Raw genomic sequence first — 16,527 nt, 5'->3', positions numbered from 1 at the left:
TGAGGAAAAGCATTTCAGGCAAAGACAACCGATCTGATTTTAATTAAAATATCCTTTTGTGGACAACTAAGAATGATACACTGATTTCATTTGGAGTTTGGGATGGAAACTAGATGCCCTGCACTATAGATTAGCTCCATGATCATGATGTTTACCTCCTAGAGACTGCATTCCTGTTTATAGATGTTATTCCCAGGAATGTTATTGGAAAGTTGACCTCATGTTTTTGGCAGATATATAGTTAAAATAATATTAATATCTCTGAACTGGTTACACAAAGTTTTTCATGTTCCCCTCTATCTTAAAGTATTACAGAAGTGTAAGTGTTCACATAACTTATTTTACATACACTATAAGACATGTTAATTGTCATGTCAAAAGTCAAATCAGTAAAAAATAAATTCATTACTAGTAACAGTATTCACAAAATGTTTATGCATATAGAAATTTTTGTCATTCCTAAAACATTAACTCTTCCAAAGAAAAAATAAAAATCTAAACCATGAAATGTTCATGTTACCCTAGTTTTCTAACACCTAGAACGGTTACTGAAATAAACATTATTCAATGTATACATGCATGCATAGGTGTAGACTGTAAATATAGACACAAAATAAATTAACATAAAATGTATACATATAAAAATGTAAATTTGTTTCTCTTTCACCACACAGATGATATAGAATTATCAATAGATACTATTGTACTATCATCATATTTTTGAGTCAGTTATAATTGATGAAGATCTACATAAGATTTAAGATTGACAATAATTGCTAAACAGTAAAAAAGGTGTCAGCAACATAAATGTCAAAAGCATTAACTTACTTCATTGAGCATGTTGAAAGCTTCATTTAAAGCAATGTCCAGCATTCCAATTCCCTTTGCAAAAAGTTTGTCAAGGTGTTCCCTGAAATGCTGAAACATGAACAAGAAAGTTTTATTTGTCTGTTTATGGTTACAACATATGTGTTAATATCAACAATTAAGGATTTCTGAATTCTTCTTTAGACCTATTTCTGAAGTTTAAATGACTTTATGCACTAATTCATAAGTCAAAGTAATTACTGGTTAATCTTTTGACTTTTATGAAGTCACAGGGTTAGGGTTAGAGTTTTATTAACTAGCAGATCCTGAAAAATAATCCTTCCTGAGATTTACAACTGAGATTCTACTTTTATTATGATATCTCCCCTAAAAGATGGTAAAACCTCATAATTAGGCAATTGTAGTTTAAATGCAGTTTATCAAGTCAATATAATATTTAGACTGATAAAGAACTACTCTTCTCAAGACAATAGGGCTAATCATTTGGTAGCAATATGTGACTATTGTCATTTTATGTTGTAGCTGTACTTAAATAAGTTTTTTGCAGTTTTTAAATAGCTCATCAATTATGCACTGCCACAATTGCTGGACAGGAGCTTAGGCAAAATTTTGTAACACGCAGTTCTTAGAGGTTATCAAGTCACAATTAATCCTATATTTTCCTCTTCCTAAACGCACGCTATTTTCTCCGGATATGACAAAAGATTGACAGATTTCACAAATTCTATACTCAACAAAAGTGTAACCCAATATATCAGATTTACATTAAATTGCAATTTTTTTAGAGAAAATGTAAGCTATTAAGTGTTAAGTAGCACATTTTTAAAACAATGTTAGCAATGCTTTCCAAAAATATAACATTCAGAGGAGAAAAATTCCCTTAGATTTACAAAAAGGAGCAATATATCATTAAAACCAGTATCACGAACCATGCTATCCATAAAGAGATTCTCTATGCAACATCAACAAAGAGCAGTATATTAGAAGGCAGAGAAGTTCTTATTTCACCTTTAAATTTCAGTAAGATGAAACAGGAAAATTTACATCCTAGTCTCTTGGCAACTCTGAAGTCACAAAAAAAGACTTTTTTCGAAACAACTACTTCATAGTGACCTAGTAAATGTGGTTCATTGCAGCTTAATACTTGGAACAGCCAAAAGGCGCAGTCTTGTCTGTCTCAATAAACAGGGATAGCATAAACGCCCATATGGCTACACTGCAAAATGGTTCTTTTTTTCCCCAACTTAAACATAGCTAACTTTAGTAAATACTAGTCGGTATCTCTGTAGTACTAGTAATTGCTGGTTTAAATACATTTTAAGATATAACAATGTATTTATAAGAAGAAAATGAAACACATGTGGAGGGAAATAGCAAGGAAGACTGCTTTTGTGAAGCATTATTTCAGTCTCCACAACTGCATAAGACAGTTACTTCAACAGGTTATTAAGAGATTAAAAAAAACCCTATTTATCAGCTTATTGGTATTAAAGCATTATTATAAGTATTGTATTAGTATATATATATATATGTGTGTATAAGTATTGTAGAATTGAAATACTACTGTCCCAGCGCCTCTCATGTTGATAACAAGTAATAAAGAATGAATACAAAATACCCAAATATTCAAAAATGCATTGATCTCTTACTATTCTGGATCCAATTTTTCATTTTAATGTATCTCTGAAATTTAGGTCCAAACTGAACAAATCCACATAAGCATATTCTTGACTTCAACTAATGTGGCCTGGAAATTGAGAGTGGCAGTGAAAAGATGGGAGTTTCCCAGACAATAGTTACTTCAACAGCTGTGAGCAGCACACTGCAGCATGCTTTCCATAGCTATTTCAAAACACAATAACTGACTAACAGGTAGATTCAGAGCCTACTGACTTCAGTACTCAGGGTGACCTAAATACACACTGCCATCAGTCTGTATACAAATTAACAGCAGCACAAGATTGTTACAGTCATTAAAGCTTTTTAGAAACTCAGAAAATACAATTTTCATGAAATATGTAGAAATCATATGAATTTAAAGTTGTTCATTGGGATTCTTCACAACCTAAAATACATCATATTCATAAAATTTTCCAGGAAACAGCTGAAACAGTTCTACATACAGCTGATATTTCTTAAAATTTAACATTTAAAAATATGAAAACAAAGCAGTTTACTAATGTTTCAGCAATATCAAAAATTATTTCATAACATCAATGCTGTGTTGACCAGATACTTTGAAGCTGCAGAAAGAAAGCCTTATGTTCACTGCCCATCTCTCCCAAATACATAGAACTAATGTTAGTTTAGAGTTATCACAGATGCTTCCCCTAAAACAGGGATTTCACCTCAAAACAGAGTTATCTGAAAATTGATCAAGCTAAGCTTTTGTACTGGAAATAAGTTTCTAATCTCACCTTTACATAAATCAGATATGCTTAAATAAATATTTAATACAAATCATTATTTCCCTTTGGAATGCATTTCTGCTTCAGAATTAGACTAGAATTATTTTTTGTATTAAAAAACACAGTATTTTATAAAATCTCTGATATTTGAGAAACAAGCACTGTGGAATATTTATTACAATAAATATACATTATCAACTATGAACATACAGAATAAAGAAAAAATTACTAGCAAACAGTATTATCTCTAGTGTAGAATTCAGTTTACAAGATCTGTCAGGAGAACAAATATATTCTCTTGCCAGAGCTATATATACACAAGTTCTGAAAACTATACTGTTGATATATGAAGAAATGTAAGTGACATTTGTTTGATACAAAATAGTAAAAGTGTTAAAAATTGATTTCATGCACTATGAATTTTAACAAATAAGTGTTTTCTGCCTACAGGCTTCAGAATGAACAGATGCTACAAGGTGATTCTGCAAAATGGTTAAATAATTAAAATGCATGCATGGTTTGGTCTTTGTCTGGAGGAGGTTTATGGGGTTTTTAATTTGTTTTTTACACCAAGTCTATTCTCAGCCTTGCCTTTTTTTTCTGAGAATTTCAGCACTTTGTATGTCTACTAGAAAAATCACATACCAAGATGCAAATTCCTTTGTTTCCCTTTGTATCATACCAGATGCCCTGGATGTGTGGCATTAACTGGAACCATGCCAAAGAAATCGTGCTTAATTTTACAGGCAGCACAAAGAATAGCTTCCTCAGACTGCTCACTTTACGTGTAGCTGAGACAGGTTATCATTCAACAATAAAAATGTACTGTTGCACTTCCTCAGAGAGTCTTGGCTTTTTCTTTACCCTCTTGAAGAGTGGTACCTTATTCTGACTGAAAGGGCCCACTATTAACACAACTATAACCTGTCATGATGCCAGTTTAAGGTAAACTTAAACTTAACATTAACCTTAACCAATGAAACATCCATTTAAAGAAAAATGAAATTTGGAATTAAAGAAAAGTGACTTTGGAATGAGGTAACAAATACTCTAATTCTCCTTTCAATAACTCTCAGAAATCCAACAGATCCCCAAAAGCAGGAGTCCCCTGCTTTTAATGAGTCAAAAAGTATCTTTTAATCTTTACATCTTAAATACCTCCTTTTATTAAACTGCATAAGAAATAATATTGGTTCATCTCAGCTTCTCTTTACTGTCCTATTGGAGCCCTTATAGATTAATATCTGAATGTTCTCAGGTTTGAATAAGATAGCTATCCAACTGTGTGCAAAAACACCCACATGCAAGCGTATGCCTAATTTCCATGTGCAATTACCAAAATGTGCAATATCTAATTGTGGACTCAAATACCTAATTGACATGCATAATCTTGGTAATTCTGAATGCAAATTAAGCACACAATTAAGACAATCAATTTCTGATGTCTGATTACAAAATTATAGGGCCAGAGCTCAACAGGAGTAGTTGTGGCTTATTACAGCGAGGAAGTATAGATGTGTTCAGTTACGGAGGTATCCATGATCCATTTGGAAGCAGATGAAAAACATGAGCTGAGGAGAATGATGAGACAATTCCATTTGTGCATGTCAGCTAGCACAAGGTCTGTGCATGTATCTACATGGTTTCAAAGACCAGAACATCAGCAACACATACCCTTAGTCCTGTATCCTTGAATGCTGCTAATTTTGTGTGTTTATAAGCACTATCCACTGACAAAACCAGAAAGTCACAGCCATCCTCACATCTGATAACCCCTGTATGTAAATCAAAAAGGATCTCTGCTTTCCTTTTAAAACTGTATAAAGTTTGTTAGAACCCTCTAAATCAGAGACAAACCAAGAAATATATTTGATGGCCCTAGAATTAGGAAATGGGTTCTTGTCTTAGGTATAGTTACAAATATGCATATTTGAAGAAGAACAGGGTATATTGACACTGTTGTTCCAGATAATACTCATATGCCCATTTCTGCTTCAGGTGGCCTAATTTGATTTGGACTATTTCAGAAATTAAATGAGGAGGAGCATAAAATGATTTTTAAGTGTTTTCATATTCTATGCTTCTAGAACACTAAAATCACACCACTGTCGCATTTGGCTTTGGCCAAACTGAGTTTCTCTTTAATGAGATTACTGAAAGTGGTTTTTTGGTACACTCAGGCTTTTCTAGCCTCAAAGCTTAAGCAACAATTATAGGATCTTTGGACCATACTTAGTTATATGATTACATGAAATTTTCAGACTTTAGGCATCAGGATAAAATTTCCTGGTAAAACATTATAGTGAGTTGTATTTCCGTTAATTCTTCCTTCAAACTCTTACTTTTGACTTATTAGGGTTTAATAAATTTAAATAATCCAAGTAATTTATTTAAACAAATCTACAAATCTGTGCTTGGGAGGTATCATATGACTTTGCAAAGATTCAAAACACTATTTCATTATTTGGAACATAGAAGAATATAGGGACATAAAGTGGTCTATCTGAATACAGGCAAGAATAAGATGTTCTTTTCCCAGTTTTAGGACACTTCAAGCAATTTAAAAGCTTTACTGAGGTGAATTTCAGAATCCTGAAAACCTAATTTTTCCTTCATGGCAGAAGCTCCCACTTCTGTGTTGAAACAACACACTGGTTTGTCTAGCCCATAGTAAAGCTGAAGAATAATTCATTAATTTAAAGGCACTTCTAGCATCTCTTTTTACTGATCTCTCGTTATACAGGCTATTCTAATGGCTTCATAAGGTTTATCCTCCAAGATTATAAGAGCTGACTTTTATTTATAATCACAAGACATCAAACTTTTACATCCCGGAAGTGAGCAGAACGTGGTCACACACCTAACAAACAAGAAAGGAGAAGAGTATGCTATCTTCGTTTGACATCTGAGGAAACAAAGCTGTCTGAAAGCAAGTAATGATGCATTAAAGCAGGGAACTGAGTTCCAATTCTCAAATGCCAGGTAAGTGCTGTAACAACCATGCCATCTCAGACATATACAAATGAGAGCAGACAAGCTTGGAGCTAATCATTAATCATTATTGCTGGCATAATAATAATCATAATCAGCTGGCAGATAATCATTGATATCTCACACTCATGCTTCCATATAGCTTCTCTTTACCATTGCAAACAATTGCAGAATTTCACTGATGGATTATTCCATATCATCATGGCAAAGCTAATCACAATGGGAGTGAGCTTGGCTCAAGCTTTAATTAGCACGCAAGAGTTCACAAGCTGTTTTAACACATCTTAACACAAGGACACTACCTGAAGCCACACAAATAGAAATACACCACCCAGTAAGTTCAGCTTGCTATGGCTTATAGGAGATCCTTTTCCTAGAAGACCTGAAAACCTGTTGCCTTTATACTATGTTTCCCTGCCACTGACAAGATGAAGTACACTAGAAGTAATTTTAGTGTTATAAACTTCTGACCAAATCAAATCCCCATCTTTTTCCTGCTTACTTAACTAAACCAGCTTCTAACCCTTCCCAACCCCCCAGTTTAGGGATTTTTAATTAGTTGAGTTATGCCCAACTTCCCATTTGTACAGCTTTCAGCATTTTTATAACAATCAAAGTTTTACTTTTATCCCTATGCAGATACATTTTCTTATCTCTTACTTATGATCACAAAAATAAGGTACTATTTATGATAAACAGGAATACCTAAATTAGATGGGGTTGCAAGGACCTTGTATTCAAGTCTTAGCATACACAAATAAAGCAGTTTCTACTGATTTCAGAGAGGGTAGTAGCAGTTCAAAAGTGATAAATACAACAGTTCATACAGTTACTCTGGAAAACTGCATTGGCTATTAAATGTCTTTGCTATTTCTAGTATTAGTTCCAATAGTCATGAATGCTGTAACTTCAAATGTTCCTGACACATATTTGGCAAAGATTTATTAGATTATATATATAGATTATATATATTAGACCCCAACCACAATCAGAAGGCATATGTGTAAGGCGGAAGAGTGATGTTTACTGATGTGACACAGGGAAATTTGCCCACACGTACTAACAGCTGATAAATGCTCATTCACATCTGTAAAATATGTATAAGCACAGTCCCATTTAAAATTCACTGCCAGGACAATTGCAGGTTAGCTTGCTGATGATGATTACCCAATTTAAAACAAATTCTTAGGTAAATTAGTTGCCTGGGGCTGCAACAGAAAACTTGAGACTAAATTTCAGTGGTCTGGGGCTAGTTGGAAGTTTTGGGGGTCTAGCATGGCTAGCCAGTTATAAAGAAAAAGGTAGGTTTCAGTGAGACTTCATGATTTTTAACAGCAAAGCAATGCAGTCACAATCTTTGTTGGAGATGGACAGATAAATATACGCCTAAATAATCTGTTTAAATAAAATTCAATGCAGAATTTGTATTTACCGGTCTTATTGGCAATTTCACTCAGCTTCATTGCTGAACCAGTCTTCTGGTTATTTAATTTCTAGTAATTGCTGACAAAAAATAAAGCTCATTGGAAGTTATACACTACATCTGTCTATTTTTGTCATTCTAATTTACACAGGGGTAAGTTCTTGATTTAGTTTGGAGTTACTGTGCCTATCTGTGCATCTAGAAGATGATATGTTTCATCTGGAAATATGTACAGAGAAATCTCCTCAAGCCATATACAGTACATTAAAACAACATATAAAAGAGGAATGTATATTGTAATATTGTTACTTTAAATCTGGGGTTACATTAAATCAGATTGTCATCCGATTCCTTTGGGGTAGGTAAATTGTAACATGGAGTTTCTCAAAGATGAAAACCTCTTGGCCCAAGAAAACTAGTATTAAAATAGGCAGTTCCACATGTTTGCAATTTGAGGAGAAAGTGCAGACAGTGACAGAACAGTGTCTGAACTATTTCCCACTCTCTTTTCAATTTGTGTATAGCAAATTGATACACTTCAAGGTAGCAGCTGTTTAATGCTAATGCCAAATCATGGATCAGTCTGGTAAAATTCAAATATAGGTTACATACTTTATATTACTAAACCACAGAGATTAATTTCAGCCTCATTTATACTACCCAATGTAATTGTAGATTTAAATTCTTATGATAAACAAAACTTGAAGCAAGTTTTGCAAATTAGAGATAGCTTACAACATTCTGAGAATGTGTCCCACACATCTAAACTGAACCTTCAATGCGGGTATGTACCAACACAAAAAATTTAGGACAAATTCTAGGCAATAAAAATGTTAGAAATAAATGATGTAACAGATGGCTGCCATATCACCTGAACTTATCGTTATTCTTAAAACAGATTATTATATTCTTCTATTCTAAAAACGAAAGCAGAAATACTGTATGTTGGAAGAAATCTAGTACGGGGATGCCTAGCTTGTACCTTGGTAAAACTGGTGGCACATATATTTACTCCACTTAGATCAGTGTCATATTTGAAGTCATTTGTCTTGTATGAATATATAAACCAGACTTGATTCCATCATTTTCTCAAAAGGAGTATGCTTTCTCTATTTGTATGTGACAGCAATTCAAGGTGCAGTTAGACCCTTACTACTCTGAAAGCTACACAAAGCAAACTTTCACAGAACCAGAATTTAGCAGAAGGAAAAATATTTGATCACAATCTTCAGAAATTCTAAACATGTTACATTAGCATCTCTCTGTCATAGGTCCTTGCTAGCAGTAAAAATAAATAAATAACTAAATAAATAGAGATTTACAACTCAAGACTACATAACTTCACTGCTCACAGGCTGAAAACCTGTTTTCTCCAACTTTCATCCCTTTCCTACAAGAAAAGTGCACGAATATGTTAAATGTTTAAAAGCTTAATTATATTAAACTTTTCTATATCATTTAAAATCTACTATAATACACCAGAAATAGTTATTAATGCTTTAATCAAGGAGTGGCCTCGATCAAGTAACCCCATACAGGTGTGATAAGGCTTATTTAAAAGTTCTTCACTTTCTTCTTTTTTCAGTAAAAGTACTCAATGCTGTTCTCTTTACTTAGCAAAACAATGCAGGATCAAGAATCTTTGGCTAACTTGGTCTCCTATACCATATAAATTAAGAAGTAAATCTAGCCTGTTACCCTTTACTAAAATGGCTGTGAGAAGAGACCCCTAAAATTTTAGCTAAGGGGTTGGACATAAAGATTTAAGGTGCAACCAAAACACAGATTGCACACTGCAGATAAAATAAATGCAGCTCCATCAATAATAACTGATCGTCTTTCAAAGAGAAATGTAACTTCCTTACTCTGTATGCACTTCCTATGGATTTACTCTAGTGTCAGGCCCATGTTTCTACCTGAAAAGACAGAAAAATGGTAGGGAGTGGGTCAGTGAGCTATATAATATGTCTCCTGACACTTGAAACAGAGAATTGAGCCACATTACTCCAGGGAGAGGGTCACCTCAGAGTGGCTATAACAGCATTAAATTGTTACCTTTTTTTAAATTGCCTTATTTTTCATAGTTTAGTGAGAGTGGGGCTTTTTCTTTCAGGGAAGTTGTTCCCACACTATGGTCCAGAAAATACCAGTAAGTGCTCCAGAGGCAATGTGTGGAATTAACACTGTTTATAGTGCAGTTTCCCTCCCCAAAAGAGATGCTGTGGAGGAGGGGGGAGGTAGTAAAACAATAAAAAAAAAGTTTAAAAAAGTAAAAAAGAAAAGTAAAAAAAGTTTAAAAAAAAGTAAAAAAAAAGTAAAAAAAAGCAAGACTCGCACTGTTTCATTGAGAAATAGAGAAATGTGTGAAGCAGACACAGCAGACAGCCTTCCCTAAACACCCACCACCCACCCCTCCTACCAACACTAATTGGATTTTCTGAAAGTCTGGTTTTAGGAAATCTGTTACATTCCCTGTGCAATATAGAGAATTTTTGCAACCCTCCCTGAATATGAAAAACGTGCTCATTTGCTACCAGTAATCCCATTGAATATTCAGTATCAGCACCATTAAGAAGCACTCATTTCACAGGCTACTATAAGCCCTACAGCTAAAGCAGTTTCCTGTAGCCTACAAAAAAAAACCCAACAAATTCCTTATGCTCCATTCCCTGAAGATGCTCCCAGGTTTCATCTTACCTAGAGAGGCTGTGCATGGGAACAGAATAAGCTCTGGCTCGCAGCCCAGCTGCCTGAGGCAGCAGACTGCTGTGGGTGGCAAAGCAAACTATGTTACTTACTCCTGCATCTTGGAAAGCCAGGCTGGCTGCTGCTGCGGCTCTGCAAAGGGTGAAGATGAGCAGGGCAGCATCTGTGCTGGCAGAAGACATCTCTCTCAGCAGAAGCAAACACCATGCTCTCCCCCCTAGAAGAGGGCCTGATCTCTCCTCAAGTCCCACCCTGCCCCAAATTAGTGTAATTTAACCCTATTTATTCTGCAGATTATCTGGTTCACCCTTTAGCAGGTGATAAGGATAGCCTAATCTTCAAGGTTTTCTATTTCTTCCTTTTGTTAGAGATACTGACACTGACTCGATACAAAGACAGACATTCAGCATGTGTGATATCCTGATATCATGTGATATTATGTGTATATCATGATATTATGTGTGATAAATGATATCCTCAGAAGAGCAAGAAAATATCTAAGCTTTATATAAAGGCAGCAAAATAGTTCTTCATTAAATACTTTCAAGACAAATGTGGACTGGGGCACTGATGCTGTGAAAGCAATTTCTATGTAGTTATTGAAACAGCTGCTTTTCTCATGAGATAAAAGGTGCAGTCAAACATCTCAAAGTAATTTCTTATCTCTGCTCCCAAGAACTATGTTTATTCGCTATGTGTGGTGTCAGATGAACCAAGCAAGATGCAGTGAGCAAGAACTGGGATGTGTTCCTGCATACTGGGGAGGGGACAGGGGCTTTTTAAGAGTCATTTAGTGGGACTCATGGAGAGTGAAGATACTGCCCAAAATGATACAAATTACAGCTTACTCAGCATATATTTATAGCTTGGTAAAACTGGTTTTATGCATGCTTCCAGTAATAAATGCTTCATTAAGAAATACCTGTCCTTCATAAGGTCAGGTGTATGTACAGCAATGTAAAAGAGTTGTAGAGTGAACTGTTCAAAATTCAAGTCCCTGCAACTATCATCAGCATACATCATCTCTTTACACACAGGGATAACTATAGCAATATGAAATACCATTACAACAATTTCTAATTGTTCCTGTTTAGCATATGGGAATAGATACTTGCTACCTAAAGAAAAGCATTCTAATGTATTTTAAAATGCTTGTATTTATTTTGATGCTAATAGAGCTTACATTGGCTGTAACAGATGCGGTCGTTCTTCCTCCGTTTCAAGTAAGGAGAACATTTGACAGTAAATGACAAATAATAGAGATTTCCAGGTGGAATATACAGTTACATCATCAGACCTACACTGGACTACCGAAAATTCAGGCATACGTATACACATATAAACTGAAACAACACCATCTATTTTAAAACACTGCCTATCACCTACTCTAATTCACCAGTACAGAAACTTCTGGTTGTATGTTGATAATGGCTGTTTGAAAAAACACATTACAGTGCTTGTGGTGATATTTGTCCTTTTTCTGTTTTGTCATTTAATAAACATAAGAAAGAGCTATTATTACCAATGAACAGACAAATGAGTATTTACCTCGTAAGACTGGTTGAGAACGTGCAATTTCATAGAATCTCAGAATCCTAGATTGGAAGGGACCTTAAAGATCATCTAGTTCCAAACCCCAGCCACAAGCAGGGACACCTTCCACTAGAACAGGTTGCTCAAAGGAGTATCACCTGATACTACAATAGATACTTGACAATTTCACATAAAAAAGCTACAGAAGACTGGCATATCTGTCAGACTCACAGGAGTAAAACTGGCAGTCCAAATGGCTGGATTCTTATAATGAAGTTCAAAACACAGCTGAATACTCCAATAGTTTTTGACCAGTTTTGGAATGTGCGTAGTAACAACATTTTAAAATATGAAATTGTACTTCACTATTTTAAATAATTTAATGCTCTTCATAAAATCTGAGCATCATCTGGGTGGCATAAAAACTTTTTGATCAATTAAATTAAAATTAATTTGACATTAAGTAGCATATGGGTATATGGTGATCTGCATTTTGATCAGTTGCAGAGTGATGGAAAGGTTAACAGTAGGATTAATTCCAGACAGTACATCTGGGCAATATATCTGAACCTTTAGTTTTAAGTCTAGAACTTGCACAGCTTTCATATAGCTCATTAGATGCACCCACAATAAAGTGTTCATTTAGAAAACTGCATCAGTTAACTTACACAAATAAGGGTGTTCAACACTATATGATTAAGAACAATTCATGTCATTCCACGCAGTAACCAAACGATATTTAGATAATCTAAAAATCAACAGTGGAGAACAGTGAAGAAAGTATATTAAGCAAGCTGCCCATGAAACATAATTCCTGTAAAATACAGGTGCATATGTAGGTTAAACACAAAGAACTTGAGTGACTAGTACAATGGAGTAGAGTACATCATAATGAGATCAAAGTCATTTTGTCTTGGTATACATGAAAAGACTTCGCACTGACACACTTAGAAGTGCGTTTTCAGAGTTATGTCTTCTACTTCCTGCAAGATCTCACTGACATCTTTAGCAATAATGAATCATCAAACTGAATGTTCAGCACACAGTGCTGACCTGCAGCACTTCTGTACTTGCCTTTCATAAAAAAAAGAGAGAAATGTTTAAAGATACAAGACTACTGTCCTCTCCAACCATAAGTGAGACTCAGGTGGGCAAGTCACTTTAAGAACAGAGGAAGTGTTAGCAGGGAAGAAGTTCTATAATGACACAAGTGGCTTACTTTAACAAGCCTTTCCCTCTACAAGAAACATTGGACTTTCCAACTATCTTATTTCATAATTTTACATGGCATAAACTATACTACCTTACCCTTCTAAGAAGTGTGATGGAGTAATGCTTGCATAGAGCAGCTGTGACTGGATGGCAGGCAATAAACCATAATTCAAGCTGCAGTTTCATACTGTAATCTCCTTCAAATAAAATTATCACTGAAATCACTGTAATATTTTTTTTCTGAGGAATGCCAATAGGACTTAATGTGAACACTTCCACAGAACTTTCTTGAATGTAGGCAGTATTATTTTGACACACCTCTTTGAAATGCTAATGGTTTTTTATTCACGCTATATTTGTTTTCATTTGGTTTGAGGTTTTGTTTCAACTTTAGTATTAGTTTGTCTTCAGAATGCAACCTCTTTCTTAGTAAGTTTTTGTAAAATAGTGATTGTTCAATTTAAAGCAACTGAAATATTTTACTTAAAATAATTGCTAATTTTTATTAACTGTATTTTCAGTGATTTCTGTATTTTTCCATCAAGTTTATTCAATCAGACTGACTAGGAAGTGTTTTCTTTTTCTTCCTACTGAGACACATAATTATTCTCCTTTGAAACGGCATAAGGAGAATAATTAATAAATTCTAATAATTGAATGCATTGTACTAGGAAGAGATCAATATAGCACATTGTTACGCACTGCATCCTATCCTTGCTGTGTTGCTGCTTTGATTCCTTACCTCTTTGTTGGCTCTGTCTGCTTGAACTAATGTTCCATTCAGACATGGCTCTACATAATGAAGTTCTTCATTATACTATAAAGAGAAAGAAAAAGTATGATGAAAAATGTAATTAAAAGCTTTGAAAAATACAATTTAATGATTTAGAACTCCAGGGAAACATGCACATAAAGCAAGAACAAAAGGACTTGGTCGATGTTTAAAACCTGGATGTGGGTGGTTGGTTTTTCTTTTCCTTTTACATGATTCTTAACATTTCAAAGGTTTATACTTTTAAAAAGAAGCATTTAATTGAACAGATACCAACACCCAAGTGGAGTTAATGGGTACTGTATACACCAACTGGCACAAATATCCTTTGAGCTTAAATCTGGATAGTATTAAGAGGTCATTTTTGATACATGACAGTCACAACTCCAATTTTTTTTCTATATATAAAAGAAGTCTTGACAAATAGTTGAGGCACCAGCTAACATTTTGCAAGGTTAATAGTGGAACAACTATGCCAAAAAGTCTGTAAGCTTCAATCAATCCTAGACATGCCTGACAACAGTCAGAATTTCAGTCAAGCAGAGTAGCTTAATATACACTAAGTCATGAAGATGTGACAGATTTTAAGGGATTATCTGCTTATCTTTCAAGGTCTAAGTAAATTAGATAGTCCATTCCTATTTTCAGAAGCATCTTAAGCATTAAAAGAACCTAAGTCTCATCTGTAGTCAGTAGATCTTGCAGACTCATGAATACTTAAGTCACTTAATTGAAAACTGGACTTGTTTAAATCTTTTAAACCTTTCAACACAGGTCAAATTAACACAGAAGTACCTTCAAACAGTCTAAATTAGTTATACAGACAGAGTTTTAACTTAATTGCTCTTCTCAAATATAGTGTAGAAATTATTACAGATTAAACTATGAGGGCTTCACATTTAGGCTTTAAGTGTTTCCCTTTAATATGGATTTATTGAATCAGAACATCCATAGTAAGCAAAGGCAGACAACACATTAAGTCGAGACAAAAAATAATAATGAAAAACATGTAATAAGATTAATATATGCATTTACTCTCTTCTTCTCCACCTCAATGGGAATAAAGAGAAGCCTTACATGACTCACAACAGAATACAGCTTAGACAAAGTTCCCTGTGATTGCAAGCTCTCACTATGTCTGTCTTTAGCTCAGAATTTGTTCTACTTCCTTCAGTTTAACACCACTCCTTTCTCTTCACGTGGTCTAATCATGGACCCCTGCAACCTGTTCCACTTTGGACACCTAGCATCATCTTTCATTTTAACAGTGCACAACTCACCACATTCATAACTAATTACTGTTACATAGGGAAGAGTGTTTAATTTGAATTGCATCAAGTTATTCTTGAGGCACTGTGCTAGGCTCAGTCCTTAGCTGTAATTTCACTTGCTATTGCTAGTTTTACAGACGATTTACATCAGCATCAACACAATAATTGATCGGTTGCTTAGAAACAAACAGAAATGATCAAAAGATATTTATACATAATTTCTGCATAATTTGCATGCTTCCCTAATTATTTTATTCCCATCAATACTATTCCAACATATAAGAGTCTGTGGATACGCCTGTTGCTCCAAAGGTAATGCAAAAAAACTAGGCAAATATTTCTGGCACACTTTAGAGTCAGCGTCATGTGTGCATGTCGTAACAGCCAATTTATCTGATAAATGATGTACTTTCCTCTGTTCAGATTGTTTTGCAATCTATCTCCTGACAGTCATTGCAAAATAATAATGCCAAAACTACACAGCATCTCTTATTATAGGCTTAAGTAAAGACTATATTCCATTCTACTGTAAAAATAAAATAAAATTGAAGATCTGTAACAGACACCAGTATACCAGCCCAGATCCCAACACTTTCCCTGTTTTCACACAGTTTTTTCCGGTATGTTCATTCATAAATATACCTTCCAGGTTAGCCTTCTCTGTCTATTTTCTATAGCTGTCACTGGAATTTATATGTATATCATACCAATCACAGTGTCTGTAATTGGTCATCATGCAATAAGATACTGAAATATACCTGTTTCTCAGTCACAGTCTCACTTTCAAATGTCAACTTTCAACACAAAAAGGACATGGAACTGTTGGAACAAGTCCAAAGGAGGCCATGAGGATGATCAGGGGACTGGAGCACCTCCCATATGAAGACAGGCTGAGAAAGTTGGGGCTGTTCAGCCTGGAGAAGAGAAGGCTGCGTGGAGACCTCATAGCAGCCTTCCAGTATCTGAAGGGGGCCTACAGGGATGCTGGAGAGGGACTATTCATTAGGGACTGTAGTGATAGGATAAGGGGTAACAGGTTAAAGCTTAAACAGGGGAAGTTTAGATTGGATATAAGGAAGAAATTCTTTACTGTTAGGGTGCTGAGGCACTGGAATGGGTTGCCCAAGGAAGCTGTGAATGCTTCATCCCTGCTGGTGTTCAAGGCCAGATTGGACAGAATCTTGTGTGACATGGTTTAGTGTGAGGTGTCCCTGCCCATGGCAGGGGGATAGGAACTAGATCATCTTAAATTCCTTTCCAACCCTAACTATTCTATGATTCTATGGGAAAATTCACTGGACAAAATTACTTCAGTTCCAAAAGAAACTCCCTAAACAGCAAATACCTGCCTTTCCAAGTCCATGAAATCTGTAGAATTTTGAT

General features: G+C 34.9%; 1 protein-coding gene across 1 annotated transcript in view; it reads right to left on the bottom strand.

The window, feature by feature from the left end:
- Positions 1-16,527, bottom strand: part of CACNA2D3 (calcium voltage-gated channel auxiliary subunit alpha2delta 3) — a 425,935-nt gene that overhangs the window by 217,290 nt on the left and 192,118 nt on the right. The window contains exons 9-10 of the mRNA XM_031046070.2: positions 13,844-13,918; positions 829-918 (exon numbers count right to left, since the gene is read on the bottom strand). Coding sequence (XP_030901930.2) covers positions 829-918; positions 13,844-13,918 — 165 coding nt within the window. The remainder of the gene's footprint in view (positions 1-828; positions 919-13,843; positions 13,919-16,527) is intronic.

The sequence above is a fragment of the Melopsittacus undulatus genome, chromosome 9 (genome assembly GCF_012275295.1).
Source record: "Melopsittacus undulatus isolate bMelUnd1 chromosome 9, bMelUnd1.mat.Z, whole genome shotgun sequence".
In the NCBI taxonomy this organism is placed as follows: Eukaryota; Metazoa; Chordata; class Aves; order Psittaciformes; family Psittaculidae; genus Melopsittacus; species Melopsittacus undulatus.
Note: the sequence above shows the minus strand (reverse complement) of the source record. Positions and strands in the feature narration are given on the sequence as shown.